Raw genomic sequence first — 19,252 nt, forward strand, 5'->3', positions numbered from 1 at the left:
GGCTGCATGAAGGGCCAAATACGAGGGTAGTAATGAGTTCAATGTAGTAGATATCAGCTGTGCATCTGAGTAGTACTCATCGACATTCATAAGCTGCTCATGCAAGTCTTAAATTTTGTTCAAGTGATCCTGCATAGAATCACCCTTATTCATCTTTAGTGTCTCAAGCTCTTTCTTTAAGAAAGAGATGCGGGTCTCATTCTTATTATCAAATATTTGCTTCAAAGTTAGCCAGGCTTCTCGTGAAGAAGCTGCAAACCGAATGTGAGGAATGATTGACCGTTGAAGTGCCAATGCAATCAATGACAAAGCATGTGCATCCGGTGTATCCCATGCTTTTTGAGTTGCTGATCTTTGGCAGAGTGGCTGAAGTGGAGCAGATTGAACAGGTTGAGGTGCCCATTGTCCACGTCCTATTGGAGGAGGAGTAGCAGGAGCCACAACTTTGGGCCTAACTTCTCCACTTACATAGTCCCAAAGATTTTTCGCAATGAGTACATTCTTCATCATGAAGGACCAAAGTGAGTAATTGTTACCATCCAATCTGTCCTCCTTGGATACATAGGTAAATACATCATCTCCTTGATTTGCCATGATAATCAATGCCAAAAGAAGCAAAAGTGCAATGTCCAAGCTGGACCAACTTGGAAATCTCAAATTTCCAGAAACTACAGCAAATAGCTTGCTGCAATTAGCAAACTAAGGTACACTCTGTCAAAGCTGTCTGTAATGCGTGCAGTCCAAGGTGCATTCAATGCTTAGCAACGCTGTAGAAACAAAAGCCCCAAAATTTCTTGCCCCAAAATTGTCAAAAATAGTCTATTTGAAAGTGAGATTGCAATACATTTGCCAATCTCTGAATTTAGAACAAAAGCCCCAAAATTTCACAAAATCTCTGCGTGAAACGTGTCCTAGACACTTGCAAATGCAGATATATGCTGCCCAGGCACAATCCTTTCCTGCGAATAAGATTTGAAATAAAAATTGATTAAAAAACGTGCTTTTACCCTGAATTTGACAGTCGGGAGCTGTCACATCCGTACTGGTGGCAGGCGGTGCTCGCCAGCAGGCAAGGTGAGCTGCTGTAGCCAGGCGAAGGGCAGCCCAAGCAGGCGGCGCCGCAGGTTCAGGGCGCTGGGGAGATGGTGGCGCAGGAGGAAGACTGGGGCGGCACAGAGGGGCTGAAGGTGGCAGGGACCAGGCGGTGGTGCAGGGCAGGAGTTCCAGGCGGGTGCTGGAGGCAGCAGGCAGCGCAGGTGGACAACAGGCACAGGGGCGTCACCGCCAGGCTGGTGGCGGGCTGTCTGGCACAGCTGGCGGGGCGCAGCACAGGTGCTGGGGGCGGAGCAGGTCAAGCTGCAGGCAGTGCAGGTGGGGCAGCAGGTCGAGCTGCAGATCTCTGGAACCAGCTACAATGCGAAGTAGCTCGCGGGCACTCCTGGAGGATGAGATGAAAGCAGAGCTGAACTGAGCTGAACTCAGCTCAGTTCACTCAGCTCTGATATCAAATGTGAAAGGAGAGGATTGAGGCTCAGCTGAGAGTGCGGTAGACAGTGTGGAGAGTGTAGCACGACACCCAATGCAATTGACAGAAATAGTGTAAACTGAAGGTACAAAGTACAACCCTTAAATCTTAGGGTTGTAAGGGGTGTTCACACCCGAACATGATAAGTGCCCGTAAATGTGTAACATAGGCACATGCGAAAAAAGAGAATAAGTCTAGGGGAAAACGCCTCTCGTACCAAGAGTAAAAAGTGCCCCAGTGTCCTACTGATCACCGTCACTCCTTTGTGAGCGTAGGTGTGAGTGAAACCCAACAACTATGTAGTAGAATTTATCATAGAGATTATGTCTTCAAGTATACACCTACAGACTTGCTATTGACTGATCTAGAATGAACCATGTCCATGTTAACTTCTTGGACCTAAAATATTCATCAAATACAGTGGTATAAACAAGCATGCATGAATTACACATAAACATTGCCATGCTTGTGACTGGACAAGCAGCCACAAACAAAACCTTTGACAAGAGAAACCCCCTCAAAAGCACAATGCTCACATGCCCTTGTGTGCTCTTGTTTGAGTTTAGTTTTTGTGCTTGTATCCTGTTGTTTTGGAACAGCATGTTAGTCAATCTTATCTGGTTTTTGTATGTGTGCAATATGATGACTTATACCTGGTCTATGTGTGGTCCTGAATGAATATAAGCACTATTTTCTTCATTCTGCAAACATCTATTGATGAAAAATATGCATCAACTGGTTGTTTATAGTTCAGGTGCTCAGGCTTAATGTAGCTATTATTGACCTATGTGCAGCATCCAGCACCGATGTTCTTCCCAGGCTTTTCAAGATAAAGTATGCCAGTGGACTTAAGGATGAACTATTATTTCTAGACATGGCAGAAGAGTAGGTTCTTTGAACTACAATGCTGCACTTTGTTTGGGAATTCATATAAACATACTTGTCCTTTGTTGTCATTGTTCTGATAGAGTTTACTTATTTTACTTGCCTTTGGTATGATTCAAACAGAAGATATGTGTTGCCGAATGGGAAATTTGTTTTGGAGTTTCAAAGAGCAGTGCATGAGTCCATCTTTCCAGAACTCAGAGTAAGTAGTTCTCATTAGTTGGCCAGCAACATTTCTTTTTATTCCATTCTTCTTTTCAGAAAAGCGCTAATGCATGTGTAAGGCTGACTGCAGTTTTGGGAGGTTAGCACAAAGCCTGGAATGTTCTGTGCTAATTGTTGCTAAGCATGTGGAAGTGATGTAGGTGGTGCGATATGGCAGGTTGCGAGTAACTTTCAGTAGCTCTTTCAAGGTACACAAATTGTTTTCCTTTTATCTCGTATATTTTCTTTAAGTGTGGTCTTTGATGCATTGTGGTCAAGGAAGAAGACATTCAAAAGTGAAAATCATTATTGCCTTCTGCTCTGCCATTTGAAAGCAGATATTCTCTTGGGAGTTCTGCACAAAGATTCATGAGGAGGTTGTCCCAAGGAAAAGCCTTCTACAGCAGGTGTGCTCTTCGCATAATTCTCTAGCTTGATTCATGAACTTAGAGAATGTGAGTTGGAAGAAGTTAATGTGTCAGCATGAGGGGAGGTGTGCTTGATGAATCTATGGGAGGTGTCTGTGGTTAAGGAGTCTAATCTACGTTTCAAATTGCTAAACAGCTCAAAATTTGAGATCTGAAGACAGCTGCTCACATCAACTCCATTTCTGATGTGTTAATGAGAGAGTGGTAAGAGTTGCTATTTGCTATAATTATGCAAGACGAGGCTTAAATGCCACTTGTGCAAATCAACTTTGATATGCGGTAGTTCAGTTGTGCATCTCTGACTGAGCCTCTAGTGAGGCCAAGCTTTTAAACTGCTGGAGACTTTTGCTGTTCAAAGGCCCAGCTTAGTGTCAAGATCCGTAGGCAAGAAAGAAGGGGCCAAATCAGAATAACTTCACCTAGATAGATTTTCCCAGGATTATGGCAGGTGAAATTGCATCCTTTCAGCAGCACACCTGTGTGTGGTGGAGTTTTGTAAAAGGTAACGTTTTCCCAATTTTTCACTAAAGCATCATACAATGTGGAATAAAAGTTGAGCAGGCTGTCCCTGGTTGACTGTTTTGCAGTTTGTGGGCTGGCTAGTAAGCATAGAATATATGGGCCTAGCCAACCAAAGGTAGTGCAGACGTGTGTTTTCTTGCATTACTTTAGGGTTTGGTAACACCTGTGTTTTGAGTGTGCCATAGCCAACCAAAGGTAGTGCAGACGTGTGTTTTCTTGCATCACTTTAGGGTTTGATAACACCTGTGTTTTGAGTGTGCCATAAGATGCACTTTGAGTCCATGATAGTATCATACCAGAGACAGGAAGGGTATTGGACGTCCTGATGTGTGACTTTGAGCATGGTCTGTTGTGGAGGAGATTGCTTCAATACAGCTGTATTTGCTGGCACATGGCTAAGTAGCATAGATTCTAGAAGCACCCATTTTTGGACTTCCAAAATGGAATGACGTTTCTAGTGGTTTCCATTTGGGAAATGTGTCTTGGGCCCCAAATTTTTTGGGGCAAAATTTTTTCCCTGTTTGAGAGGGAATCTTGCAAGTCTTTTTGGGTAATTCTACATCTTGCAAATTGCAAGATTGTGTGAAATTGTGAATCATGCATCTTGTGTTTTTGAACTAGCCATGTCCACTATCTTATTACATAAGATTTGTTGAGTGACTCTAGTAGGCTTATAACTAGTTCTCTTGTCTATATTCTTTGTACATGTATATGTGTGTATGTACACATGCACATGTACACACACACACACACACACACACACAAAAAAAAATAAATGAAGTAGGTTATGAAAGTGCAAATGAAGAATTCCCTCTGAGAGCGGATGATCTCTTTTGATGCTTGTTGATGGAAGTTTTCCCCAATTGCGCACAAAAAACATGGAGCCCCAAGAGGAACACTAAGAAAACAGGAAATCTATTGCAAGAAAATCTATCTTGTATCATCAATAAACATCTTTCTCATATTTGACATGTCTACAACAAGGAAAAGAACACGAGGAACAAGAAATCTTTGCACAGTGGTGTGATGTGCATTTTTTGCTGCTTGATCTACGTTTTATTGCTGTCATCTTCATTGACATTGTTAGAGCTGTTGGTGGACTGCTGCTGTGTTTCGGGATCTGTCTCCAAGACTACATATTTAGATGCTGTCGTGCCACTACGGGGGCACAGTGTGAAAAATTTGGAGTGCATCATCATCCGACTTTCTTATTGATGTAGAGAGTCAATGTGACCTGAGTCATTAGTGTTCATGACATGGATGGTCCAAAAATACTAGATTTTTGGACAATTTTAGCCTATTTTTGATATTATTAATTGTCAGATGGGAGAGGATCGAGGTGCAGCTGAAGTGCAGTAGACAGTGTGAGAGTGAGAGACAGAGTTGAGCACGACACCCAATGCAATAGTACTGAATAGAGTGTAAGCTGAAAGTACAAATGATAACCCTTATACCTTAGAGTTATAAGGGGCTGTTCACACCCGAACACAGTAAGTGCCCGTAAGTGTGCACCACAAGCACATACAAAATAGTACACATAATCTGGGGGAAAAAACCTCTCCTACCGAGAGTAAAAAATGCCCCAGTGTCCTAGTGATCACCCGCACACTCCCATATGAGCGTAGGCGTAAGTAAGGCGTGTGAGATACCCAACAAACCCCCCTGGAGTGAAGAGTGATCAAGTGTACAAGGATCATCCGCCACCAAAGGGCGTCAAATTCAAAGCATCGCGAAATGCTTCAAATTTGTCTCGTGGAAGAGCTTTGGTGAAGATGTCTGCCACATTGCTGGTGGTAGGACAGTAGACAAGGCTGATATCACCTGCATGTAGCCTCTCTCTGACAAAGTGGTAGTGAATCTCTATGTGTTTCGTGCGAGCATGAAACACAGGGTTCCGTGCCACTGCAATGGCACTCTGACTGTCAGTATATAAAGGAGTAGGCTCCGTAACAGATACATCCAAATCAACAAGTAAGCGTCTAAGCCATACGCACTCAACTGCAGTAGTGAAGGCTGCCTTGTACTCAGCTTCACATGACGACGTGGCAACAGTGGATTGTTTCTTGCTAAGCCAAGAAATGCATGACGAGCCAAGAAAGAAACAATTGCCACTAGTGGAGTGACGAGTATCAAAATCACCAGCCCAATCAGAGTCACTGTAAGCATGTAACTGCAGTGGTCCCCCCTTGGCATAAAGCAATCCAAGAGCTCTAGTACCCTGCAAGTAACGAAACACACGCTTGACAGCTTGCCAATGCGACATACGAGGCTGATGCATGTACCTGCTCAAAACTGAAACGGCAAACTGTATGTCTGGCCGAGTGTGGCATAGATAGATGAGACATCCCACTGCTGGAGCATAAGTATGGATATCAAACAAATCACTGTCATCATGTAATGACAGTTTGAGCCCAGGTTCCATGGGTGTACAAACTGGCTTGCAATCCTGTAAGCCAAACTTCTCAAGAAGTTGCCCAATGTACCTTGACTGACATAATCCAATGCCTCTAGCATCATGTACAAACTGGATGCCCAAGTAATAGTGCAAAATACCCAAGTCAGACATGTCAAAAGTTTGCTGTAAATTATTTTTGAATGCTGAAATCTGATCAGCACGTGTTCCAGTGAGCAAAAGGTCGTCTACATATAGACACAAAATCAGCATGGATCCCCCCTCTTTATGTACATAAAGGGTAGACTCAGATGGGCTGTTTACAAACCCCTGACTAAGCAAGAAGGCATCTATCTTTGCGTACCAAGCTCGTGGAGCTTGTTTCAAACCATATAGAGCTTTTTTCAGCTTGCATACTAAATTTTCTGAGCCTTCAACTGCAAAACCAATGGGCTGCTGTACATACACTTCTTCCTGAAGTTCCCCATGTAAGAATGCAGTCTTTATATCCAGCTGATGCACTTTCCAACCAAAATGTGCAGCCAAGGCAATCATAGACCGAATGGTCGTCATACGGGAGGTAGGAGCAAAGGTCTCCTCATAGTCAATGCCCTTTTTTCTGTGCGTAGCCTTTAGCTACCAGCCGTGCCTTGTACTTATCTATGGATCCATCTGCATTCCTTTTCAATTTGTAGACCCATTTCGTACCAATGGCACGCTTGCCAACTGGCAAAGACACCAAATCCCAAGTATGATTCTTATGAATAGAATCCAATTCAGCTTGCATGGCTGCCATCCAATGCACACTATGTCGTGCATCCTCAAAACATTCAGGCTCCTCATTATCATGAGTACATGCTGCCATAACAAACTCCATGGAATGTGCTGAATCATGCAGTCGAGTTTGCCTTCGAGTACGACCAGCCAAGGGTGTTTCCAAATGACTATCTCTCATAGTCTGCGTGTACCATCTAGGCACCTGTCTTGCTTCCTGACTGTGTACAAGTTCCTGCTGAATTTCAGTTTCAGCAATGTGCTGATTTACTGCATGTTCCATAGGAGCAGCTGGCTGAACATTAGGTTCATTTGCTGAAGTACCAGCTGAATCACCAAATGTGATGGGCAGCAGCCCTTCAAAGACATCACGGGCAGCCTGATATGTATCAAAACCAGCCAAGAATAATTCTGATTTTTCATCAAATACAACATCCCTGCTGACAAAAACCTTCTTGGTCACGGGATCATAGAGTCTGTAGCCTTTGCTTTCGCTGCTATATCCCATAAAGATGCATTTTACAGCCTTGTTGTCCAACTTCTTTCGAAGTACCTTTGGAATATGGGCATATGCAAGACACCCAAAAGTACGGAAGTGGCCAACAGAAGGTTTGCGGCTGTGCCAAGCCTCAAAAGGTGTGACGGTTTTCAAGGCCTTGGTAGGGCATCTGTTCAAAATGTGGCAAGCGCACATGACGGCTTCCATCCAAAAACTATGAGGCAAACTCTTTGCCTTCAGCATACATCTGGCCATCTCCATGAGTGACCGATTTTTCCTCTCTGCTACCCCATTCTGCTGTGGAGTATATGCAGTAGTGTACTGATGGATAATGCCCTTCTGCTGCAAATAAGAATTCAGCATAGAGGACATGTATTCCCCCCCTCGGTCCGAACGGAGAGTCTTAATCTTGCAACCAGACTGAGTTTCCACAAGTGCACTGAAAGCCAAAAATGCATCATACACTTCTGACTTCTTTTTCAAGCAGTAGACCCAGCACAAACGTGTAAAGTCATCAATAAATGTTACAAAATAGTAACAACCACCCAATGACTGTGTCTGCATGGGCCCACAAACATCCGAACTCACAAGCTGCAATCTGGCTGTTGCTCTAAAAGCAACATCACGGGGAAAAGAGAAACGATGCATTTTGCCCAAAATGCAACCCTCGCATAAATGCTCAGGAGGTCTCTCCAAGAGAGGTAATCCATCCAACATCTGAGTACGCTGTAATAGCATCAAGCTGCCATAGTTTACATGCCCCAAACGAGCATGCCATAACTCTGCCTCTAACATAGCAGGAGTAAGAGTGGATGTCAAATATGCAGACTGATCTACCGAAAGAGCATCCAACTCATATAACCCATGACACAAAGAACCTGTCAAGACCAATGTCATGTGTTCCTTGTCACGGACCATGCAACGGTCATCATCAAAGGTGACCTGCAAACCACAACGTGCCATAGAAGAAATGGAAAGCAGATTCTTCTTAATGCCAGGCACATACAAAGCATCCTGTAGGGGGAGAATAGAGCCATCAATGGCTGTAAGCTGAATCTCCCCAATACCACGAACAGGGTATGATGCATTATTAGCACACTGAAGAGACTTCCCAACGGGAGGTGCACCAAGAGAAGCAAACAAATCTCTACGAGATGTGATATGCCGTGAAGCACCACTGTCAAAGAACCAAGTGTCAGCATCTTCTGTAGAGCTAAATGCTCTATCAGCCCAAGAGACATCATAACTGCAAGTGTAAAAACAATAGTCCCTGTCTGCAACAAAGGACGCGGACTCACTAGCAGTGGAAGGAGCTGCAGAAACAGACATCCCTGACTCCTTCTTCTTCTCTTTGGCGATGCGCTTCCTGCACTCAGTGATGTAGTGGCCAGGCTTCTTGCAGTAATGGCATTTTCCTTTCTTGGCTTGCGTGCCCCCCTGTTTCTGACTTGTCTGTGAAGTGTTACTACTACCAGAACTCTGCGAAGCATTTTTCCCTTGGCTGTTTTTACCCTTCTGCCTTGACATAAAAGCCTACTCAGAGGCTATACCATCCACACCACTGTTCCGTCTAGTTTGTTCCTCCTCTAGAAGCAAACTGACAAGCTGAATGAAAGTGATGGGCTCTTTCGAAATCCTCATAGTGAGGTTCAAGGCAGTATGAAAAGCCAAGTAAGAGGGAGGCAGTGAATTCAATGTTGTAGAAATCAGCTGCGCATCTGAGTAGTACTCATCCACATTCATGAGTTGCTCCCGCAAGTCCTGAATTTTGTTGAGATGATCCTGTATAGAATCACCCTCATTCATCTTTAGAGTCTCTAGCTCTTTCTTCAAGAAAGAGATGCGAGTCTCATTCTTTCCTGCAAACATCTGCTCCAATATCAACCAAGCTTCTTGTGAAGAAGCTGCTGAACGAATATGAGGAATGATAGAACGCTGAACTGCCAATGCAATCAGCGACATAGCCTGTGCATCCCGTGTATCCCAAGTTTTTTGAGTTGCAGTTCTTGGGGGAAGTGGCTGAGCGGGCTGAGGTGGAGGGGGCTGAGGTTGCCCTCTTGCACGTCCTCCTGGAGGAGGAGTAGCGGGAGCCACAACTCCCGGTCGTGCTTCCTCTCCACTGACATAATCCCACAAATTTTTTGCCACTAATACATTCTTCATCATGAAAGACCAAAGGGAATAATTGTTCCCATCCAATCGGTCTTCCTTGGACACATAGGTGAATACATCTCCTCCCTGATTTGCCATTATTTCCCAAAAGGCAATTGAGCAATGTCAATGCAGTACGGGCTGGAAATCTGCAAATTTCCAGAAATTGCAGCAAACACAAGTCTGGAATTAATGTGCAAAGGGTACTCTGTCACAAAAACTGTCACTGATGCACGCTTTCCAAGGTGCAATTAGTGCTCAGCAGCACTAAAACATCAAAAGCCCCAAAATTTTCTGCCCAAAATTTCTGTCACAAATGTCTGTTACAAAAGCCCCAAAATGTGCATTCAATGTGTCACAGACAGACACAGCACGTTTCCCAATGCTGAAAACTGATGCTGCTGCTGCTCTGTTACATACACAGAGCACGTGTCCCAATGCAGAAAATTGACCCTGCTGTTCAGCACGTTTCCCAATGCTGAACCTGAACCTGTTGCACGAACTCCTGTGTAAAAGAAAAGTGCAGAATGTTACCTCTGCGTGTTGACGACGGGCACGATTCCCGAGATAATGACTGCTGGGTACAGTCGGACTGACGCACAGGTACAGGCGTGCAGGTCCAGTGACACGCGCAGGCAGGACTGGGCGCACGCTGGGCAGAGGAGGCGGTACCCAGGACTGGGTGGTGGAAACAGGTGGCGCGCTGGCAGCTGGAACTGACGGCACAGTCTAGCTCAGCGCAGGGAGGCTGCGCAGGCAGACTGACAGGCGAAGGGGCACGCTGGGCAGACACAGGGCAGAGGACACGCTGGGCAGAGGTGGCAGCACGTAGGTACAGGTGGCGCGCTGGGCAGGGCGCGCTGTGCAGGACAGATAGCACGCTGTGCAGGACACGCACAGGTACAGGCGGCTGGGGCAGAACTGGCGGGGGCTGGCTGAACTGGAGTGGGCTGCAGACTGCAGACTGAAGACTGCTCTGAGCTGAGCTCTGATACCAAATGTCAGATGGGAGAGGATCGAGGTGCAGCTGAAGTGCAGTAGACAGTGTGAGAGTGAGAGACAGAGTTGAGCACGACACCCAATGCAATAGTACTGAATAGAGTGTAAGCTGAAAGTACAAATGATAACCCTTATACCTTAGAGTTATAAGGGGCTGTTCACACCCGAACACAGTAAGTGCCCGTAAGTGTGCACCACAAGCACATACAAAATAGTACACATAATCTGGGGGAAAAAACCTCTCCTACTGAGGGTAAAAAATGCCCCAGTGTCCTAGTGATCACCCGCACACTCCCATATGAGCGTAGGCGTAAGTAAGGCGTGTGAGATACCCAACATTAATTGTAAAAATCCTAAAAAGTTAGGAAAGCTTCTAGACGAGGATAGCATGCAAAAAGCAAGTTGCTTATTCAGGTAGTTTTGGATTTTTCATAGAAAAGAAAGATGGGCGAAATCGGCGTGTCACGATCATAGCTGACAGGCTGAAAACAACACTTTGAACTAGAAGAAGAAGAAAGGAGTGAACTGGGAGATTCTTGAGTAGGTGTCTTAGGGTTTTATTCCCCTTTTGGAGCCAACAAAGCTATCAGATTTGGGTTCCGAGCAGCAGAGAGGAAGCTGTTGTTTTGATACACGTTTTTTATCTACGATGGAGCTCCAGGAGATCTAATGCTTGGAGATTGCTTCTGAGTAGTGCCAGACAAGGGATTCCAGGTTCTATAAATATATATTTATTTGATTCATTGTGCTTTGTCTTTATTGTGTTTACCTCTTGTCTATTCTTTTTATTCTTTTCCATCTCCTATCTCTACTTTCTTCTATCTTTGATTCTTGGTGGATACAACCGTTTGACAAAAACCCCTTTGACAACGCCTTTGTCTTGGTCCTTGAGACATGGAAGCGTGAGGCCCCTTGATTGTATCATTCATATTCTCTGATTCATTTTTTCTCATTGAGCATTTTACGAATTGCATTCCACATGTTGTGGTACACTTTGTGTTTTTTGTGTTTTGCCATAACATTTCTTTACAACCACGTCATGCACTTTGGTGCCACATGTCACACTTACTCAATTACAAGCCAATCTAGACCATGATTCATTTGAGGGGGTTGGGTGAAAAGGTGTTGGAGTTCTACGTTTGCAAGAAGGCATCTCTCCTCATCCTCTCAAAGACATCTTGTAGGCTCTCGTATCTCCCATGGAGAGTAGGAATGATCTCTGTTCAAATCCTCAGAATAGACTTTGTGGTGAAGTCAACTTGGAGATTTAAAGCAAGGCTGATCGAATGGTTTAAATGTACCAAGCAATAATACTCGCAATCGACTCCCATCTATGAGAGTTTCAGATCTGCAAACACCTCATTCATCCTTCTATTCTTTTGGTATGGCCAAGCATGCATATAATGACAAGGCTAACTTCAATGGACTAAATATCGCAACTTGGTCCAATCTAGTGCATCATGTTTTGGACTCACAAGATTTTTGGGACTTTACTCAAGGTTGGAACCCCAAGCTAACCCTTGTTTGTCCTCGTATGTGGTAGTTTGCTCTTGGAAGAATAAAATAATCATAGCTATTGTTGAGCCCATGGAGGTTCTCACTTCAATGGGTTGGACTTCACAACCTTTTCCAATCTAATGCGTCATGTTTTGAACTCACATGTTTTGTGGGACCTTATTTGGGGGTTGGAACCCCAACCTAACCAATGTTGATCCTCATACAAGGTAGTCTGCTCTTGGAAGAGCAAAAAGATTATAGCTATTGTCAAGCTCATGTAGGCTCTCGTTCTAGAGTTTCACGCACAAGTACAACATTGTGACTTTGCATCTAAATGTTGGGCACATTTAATTGACTATTATGCAACTTATGATCTTATCCAATGTTTCAACCTTGACCATGAGCTCCAAGGATTTTTTCCTCATTGCAAACTGTTGAGAATAGCAAATGATGCTTGCCCATAGAGGCTAGATGTATGTCCTAAAGAGACTAGAAGATAGACAAATGATGTATGCTCTAGGAAGAGATGTTTAGAATTCCATATGCACAATGAGGAGAGTGGTACTATCCAAAAATCTATAAAGACATGTACTTGGTTGACACTCATAACAAGGTAATGGAACTATCAGTTTGAGTCATTGTCAGTGTCATTGTCCATCTTACACAAGAATGTGTTTATTTATCCAAACTAATCTATCTTGGAACCTAATTCACTTGTGGAACAGTTAGTCTATTTAAGTCTATATCATCATGAGTTGTATATTGTTCTTCCATCCTCCATAGCTTCTGCCATGCTCTAGATCAATGTTTTTGACATGGTATCAGAGCTCAGTTGAGCATGGCCCAACTCTCTTTTCACTACTCTTAGCTCCTCTTCATCTCAATCTAGCTCAATTTGAGTGTATGACCCCCATTCTTCACTTGAATCTCATAGTCACCTTGTGGCAGCTCAGCTATAGCCAGTCTGCACCTACCCACCTTGGAGCTTCTAGATCTCTCTCTACCGGCCATATCTTCCAGTGCTTCCTTCCGAAGATATATTCCTTTGCTCAAGGCGCTTCCTCCTAGCACCTCAATCGATGACATTGCTGCTCCCCAGCTCCAGCATTGCAGAAATTGGAACTCACTGGATTGTTTGCGTTTCCATCCTGTCGTACAGCTCTCGCCACTCATGCGTGCTACGATTTAGCTTGTAGCCATAGGGCATTTGAAGCTTGTTATATAAGCTTCTTCCCTACCAAATTTTGTGGCAAATGGTTCACTGTGGTGGCTTCACAAAGTAAAAAACCAGTCACCTGCCTGTCAAACCCTAATCCACCATAGCTTCCTCACCTCAAGCTCCTTCTTCACCTCATTTCCTCACTGTTTTCAACACACTAAAGCCTCTGACACTTAGATCTGATCGGGTTCCAGTAAGTGCAAACCTCAGGAAGAAGATTTGGAGCAATCCGGAAGATTAAGTAGCCCACTTGACATCAAGCATCATCAAGCTTGACATCAAGTACTTCAAGCTCATCTTTTACCCTTACTTTCTTCAGCTCAAGCCTGTCAATGCCACTCAATATCTAGCAAGGAAACCATAACAAACCAGCAAGCAAGTGCTCCAATAACAAGATTCAAATTGGAAGACTCAAGAACAAGCTAGTATCTCTTAATACTAAATAGTGTTGTTTAACACTAAAGTTTGTTGTGTCCTTTGACACAAAATTTTCCAACTCATTTCCCGATTTATCTCAGGTGATTCTCAGCCATGGGAATGCTAATCATAAAGAACTATAAAAGGATACTTCTCCTGAAGAGTAACATGGCTCATGTTACTCACTTACCCTACATGCAAGACTTGGTTGACCCACTTGCAGGAAGAAATGGAGCTGTTTACATAAAAGAGCAATCAATGATCTTATTTGAAGACCTTGAAGACATTTTACTGCCTCCAAAATGATGATACCTTTGCTTGAGGGGGACACGGAGAAGAAGAGCAAAATCAAAGTCAAAGTCAAAGAAATTGCAAGCAAAGTAAAGAGTGACAAAGCAAGAAAAATGAAGGACAAGATGTTGTGACTTAGAAGAAAATCCAATGTAATGTCAAGCCATGAGTCAAAGCCATGTGAAATCCCAAAAGCTATGGATCCCAAGATTTATAAAATAGTTCAACAAGTCATGTCAAGTCACAGCAATCTACCTATCTCAAACTCACTGAGAAAGAAGACCAAAAGGACCTCACAAAGAAGACTAGAGCACAAGATAATGAGAAACAAGTCAAAGATGAAGAGCATGAAGACCAAGAAGTCCAAGAAGATCAAAGACACCTAGAAGATCAAGAAAAGCAAAGGATGCCAAAGAAGCATGAAGAAGATAAAGAAATTTCCATTGCTGACAACAAAGAGTTTTTTCCATAGTGGATCTTTATTTCCTGTAGTGGATCTTGTTTTCCCATAGTGGATCTTTAGTTCCCGTAGTGGATCTTGTTTCCCATAGTGGATATAAAAGCCCTTACCAAAGATGTAAAGTTTTAAGCCTTAACTTGACTAGGCTGCCAAAGAGCTAGTCTCCCGAGCCATGTCATCATGAAGGGGGGGCAAAAGCCAGCAAGGATAGAGACTCATCATTTGAGGGAGGGTGTCGAGAATAGCAAATGGTGCTTGCCTATAGAGGCTAGATGTATGCCTTGAAGAGGCTAGAAGATAGACAAATGATGTATACTCTAGGAAGAGATGTTCAGAATTCCATATGCATAGTGAGGAGAGTGGTATTATTCAAAAAGCTATAAAGGCATGTACTTGGTTGACACTCATAAGAAGGTAATGGAACTATCAGTTTGAGTCATTGTCAATGTCATTGTCCATCTTACATAAGAATGTGTTTATGAGTCCAAGCCAATCTATCTTGGAACCTAATTTACTTGTGTAACAATTAGTCTATTTAAGTCTATGTCATCGTGAGTTGTATGTTCATCGTCCATCCTCCATAGCTTCTGCCATGCTCTAGATCCATGTTTTTGACACAAACCAGCTATTGTGGAGAGCTTGGTTTTGTGAGAGATATATGAATAGCATGTAACCAACTCACAATGCCTTAGACTCCTTCTTCTTGGGATCCCACAATGCTTGTTCAAGCTTCTCCATCACTAGAGGCCCTGAGGAGCCATTATGGGCTCAATGAATGAAGACGATGCTTCATATTCACCTTCTTCTTCTTGGCTAGATACACGATTCATGATAGACGAGGAGCTCCAAGAATATTTGGGCATCAGGTACAATGGCAACTACCACTTTCCAACTCTTGAAAACCTTGCTCTTAATACATCTAGATTGGTTGGTGAGGTTGGCCACCTCTCCAATTAGAAAGAACATACGATATTTGGGACGACTAGTGATCCATCTTTTTCATCAAAGCCGGGTCGAGTGTTAGGCTCGTGTAACCCTTTTGAGTTATTTGAATCAAAACTCTCTTTTTTTCTTTTTTCCTTTTGGTATGCAGGATTTGCATAATCACAAGTTTAATTATGTAAACGTAAGTTGAGGAGGCTCTCGAAGTAGACTTACTTGCACATGCACGTGTGACTCTTTTGTTCATTTGAGCATAGTATTGGTAGTCACTTTTCTCAAACTCCTTCCATCTCTCCATCCTCAGGTCAAAACATATATTTTCTTTCTGTTGCTTTTAATAATTTAGGATTGCACTCCACATTTGCATCTAGCACACTAGGATTTGGATCATTTGCTTTAGTTCCTAGTACCTTTTCTTTTTTATCACCATATGTTAGCTATCCATAGGTAAACACCACTCTGCACCTAGGTATATCGTTAGTAGGAATTCCACCTTTTAACAATGTGTTTTACATACATCTGCGCAAGTGTGCACATTTGTCTATCTTAGGATGGCTATGATGGGCATCCCTTTCACTACACCTAGGTATTCATAACCCCATCCATCGGCCTCTTAGACAAAGGGATTTACATCCTTTGTCTATGGTGCATTGTCACTCGCTCCATGTGTGACTCCTATGCAGGGTTTTCTATTATTTGCCTATTGTGTCCCCATCCCTTCTCCTTGGGCTACACATGTGGCTACCATGGCCATGCTCAATCAGCCCATACCCACTTTTAGATCTAGTGTGCACATATCTTGCATGCACGGTGGGCACTTTAGGGTTAATCCCCAAGTGTACTCCACTCACCTACCCTACCCACCCTACTCATTGTGTTTCCCATTTAGCACTACCACTTGTGTTTCTATGGCCAAGAATACCTTCAAAATTAATACTTGTTTTAACAGGTCCTATTTTACCACTTGGTCTAACTTTATGCTACAAGTGGTTGAATCTCAAGGTCTTTGGGACCTAGTCATTGGTCTAGAGCCTATGCTAGACCCTTGATTGACTCACCTTGATCACATTCGTCAATGGAGAGCTCTAAAGGCCACAACCAATGGTGAGTTAATGCATGGCTTGCTTCTTGAGTTCCATTCTCAATCACAACACTTTCCCCTCGCATCTGAGTGTTGGAATCATATCCGTGGCTAGTACAGGGCTGTCCACGTCCGATGGATGGGTCGACCCATCTGACCCGTACTCTCCCATACGACTCATTTGATCTCATCTAGAGGCATTTGATGGATTCACTATACTGGTCAACTATGCTAGGGCTGAGGTCAAAATGACCATTCTACCATGTTTTTGTGTTTTTTTAAAACTTATTTTCATCCGACAACTCTCTCTTCTCTACCAACTAGTCTCCTCCAAGAGCTCTCAGCCCTCGTGTGGAAAATCCTAGTACGAAGCCAGGAAAAAGTTACACAAGTCATGGCAAAGACGTAGAGGAAATTGCCATATGCCAGGGAAGTAAGTCCTCCCGAGGGAGCAAGTTCGAGTGCCGAATGAGATCTATCTGCCAATGCAAGAGACCTTTAAGCCTAGCAATGTGTCTCGGTACATTAGAGGCCGAATCAAAAAGAAAGGCATTCCGAGTGGTCCAATTGTACCAGCATCCCCAATATCGAAAAAAGTGGAATAAGATCTTCATATGCAACTGTGGTGGTGTGGGGTATTTTGGGCGCACAAAAACCCAATCGAAAGGGGTCAGTGAGAACCCCACCACCGCGTGCCAAAGCTCTCCTCTTCTCTCACACCTTAAGTTTCTCTCTCTCTCTCTCTCTCTCGACGCATACACAATGCAACCTTCTCTTTGTCTGATCATTTACACATTTAAATTTGAAATCTCTCTCTTTTTCTCTCTCTCTCTCTCTCTCTCTCTATGTACACAATGCGACCTCTTTGTCTCATCATTTACACATTTAAATTTGAAATCTCTCTCTCTCTCTCCAAAATACACAACCTACCCATACCAATGCCTATTCTCTGTCTCATTCTCTCTCCAAACTCTAAATCCTAAAACTCTCTCTCTATAAAAATCACTTCCCCTCCCCCTTCTCGTTCATCCTTTCTAGTATCTACTCATTTCACCTTCGCATACTCGACTCCTTTCTAATATCTACTCATTTGAGCTTCTGACACTCTCTACTCCCTCATCCTATCTCTACTTCCTTAACCTCTCTACCGTAACCACTGCCTCAAGCTCTCTCTCCCTCTAATTTCAACTCTCTTTTGCATTTACTTTAAAGTAAAGTCTCTAAATGTATGTTTAAGTCCAAGACTGTCAACTACACAAATTATAGGTAAACTTTTTTAAATCGGACATAGGTCCGATATTTATTAGTTTGATTAGTACCGTACTAGTATCAGACAGTACTAATTGAATGCCATCGGGCATGACAACCCTGGACTGGTATGTGGCAAGAGATTAAACCCGGTGTATCAATCTCAACTTTGAGCCTCAAGAGCTTTTTATGAAGGCAGGGAATGACCTAAAAGTCAAGTTTGCTGAATATAGGTGGTCGCTTATCGAGTTTGTCACTATTGGCTAACCAAAGTCAAGTGAGAATTAGGTTATATTCTTTCCAAACAAGTTGCTTGAAAAATTCTTTCATTGTATCCACATGCCATTTGTTGCCTCGATTGCCAACCTTCTATGAGTTTGAATGTCAATTCTTGCATTATGCAAGGTTGCATGATCAAGCCCATAAGAAGTCCTCCCCACATTCTTATTTAGAGAAGGGTCTGGTTACCTCTTCTTCGCAAGGGAAAATCGGAGGTGGCAAGAACTCTCAAGATGCGAAGGAAACTCAAAACCAAGGGTGATGACACCCCTTCCTCTGATGGAACCAAAGAACTCAAACCCATTTGGTAGCAACTCCCTAAAAAGAATGGGTTTGCACACATTGAGATCAGGCCATGTAGATGAGAAGTGTTGTACTAATGCCCAACATCTCCTAGCTAAGAAGCCAGAGTAGGTTGTGACTGTCTCTGAAACCGGCCTGTTCACTGGGAAGGGCGGTAGTGTACAACCAAAAAGAAAAACCAAATAAAATATATAATAAAGAAATCAACAAAAAGGTAATAGTTGTCACAGTCTTGTGACATACCTCCCTCTCGAAATCGCAAACGTTCTCGTTTGCATGAATGTCATACATGCTTCCAGCTAACCCAGTGAACTTACACTTGGCAGCACATGTACAACACATACATGCTATCAGTCAACATTGTGTACTGAACACACTGTTAACACATGTATGTTCTAACTGTGAAACATGGCAGACTATCATCATGTGACTCCACATCACTGTTTCCAGATATAGTGGCCGGTACACCACAATGATATCCCCATAGTGGCAGATTCTCATTTGATGACTCCACATCACCCTGACTAGAGATCTAGTGACCGGTACATCAAAATGATATCCCCACTGAGTCAATTCACAAAATACATGTCCGATCGAGTAACCATTGTTACAACATGTATTGAATCCAATAGAAGTAAAAACTGTATTCTTGCAAGCAATACTTACTTCTTTAGCACTGAGAAAACCATATGGACACAATAAGTGTTAACCTGTACAAAATCTGTTTTTGTACATAATTTCTTTCTTAAGCAATTGTCACTTTGACAATCTATTTCAGCTTAGAGATACAAGGGGTCAAGGTAGGTTGCAAGCAAAATGCTTCAAGGTAAAGTTCCAACACATTAGGTGACTCTGCAAGTTCACCTTCATCCATCCACTTAGCATCTATAGCTGGATAGTTCTTGAACTTAACCAAATATCTTCTAGCAACCTTGCCTTTCACTTTCCTTTCTTTGTGTGTCAGTACCTGTTCTGGAACAAGAATTTCATCAAGTTCCTCAACTTCGGGCTGTTCCTCAGCTAGCATATCTTCTGGCACATCACCCACATAAGGTCTAAGAAGACTTACATGGAAAGCATTATGAATCTTCCAATTGTCACGCAATTTCAGCCTATAGCTGACATCACTAATCTTC

General features: G+C 43.1%; 1 protein-coding gene across 3 annotated transcripts in view; it reads left to right on the forward strand.

Annotated features, from left to right (window-relative positions):
- The window catches only part of LOC148019608 (uncharacterized), a 111,188-nt gene that overhangs the window by 21,818 nt on the left and 70,118 nt on the right, over window positions 1-19,252 (forward strand). For all 3 annotated transcript variants that reach the window (XM_087699717.1, XM_087699715.1, XM_087699716.1), the window contains 4 exons: window positions 2,320-2,410; window positions 2,534-2,612; window positions 2,776-2,823; window positions 2,953-3,021. In XM_087699717.1, coding sequence (XP_087555843.1) covers window positions 2,320-2,410; window positions 2,534-2,612; window positions 2,776-2,823; window positions 2,953-3,021 — 287 coding nt within the window. The remainder of the gene's footprint in view (window positions 1-2,319; window positions 2,411-2,533; window positions 2,613-2,775; window positions 2,824-2,952; window positions 3,022-19,252) is intronic.

This window comes from Lygodium microphyllum, chromosome 19, assembly GCF_053477565.2.
Source record: "Lygodium microphyllum isolate KBCC chromosome 19, Lygodium_microphyllum_v1.1.10, whole genome shotgun sequence".
Lineage (NCBI taxonomy): Eukaryota > Viridiplantae > Streptophyta > Polypodiopsida > Schizaeales > Lygodiaceae > Lygodium > Lygodium microphyllum.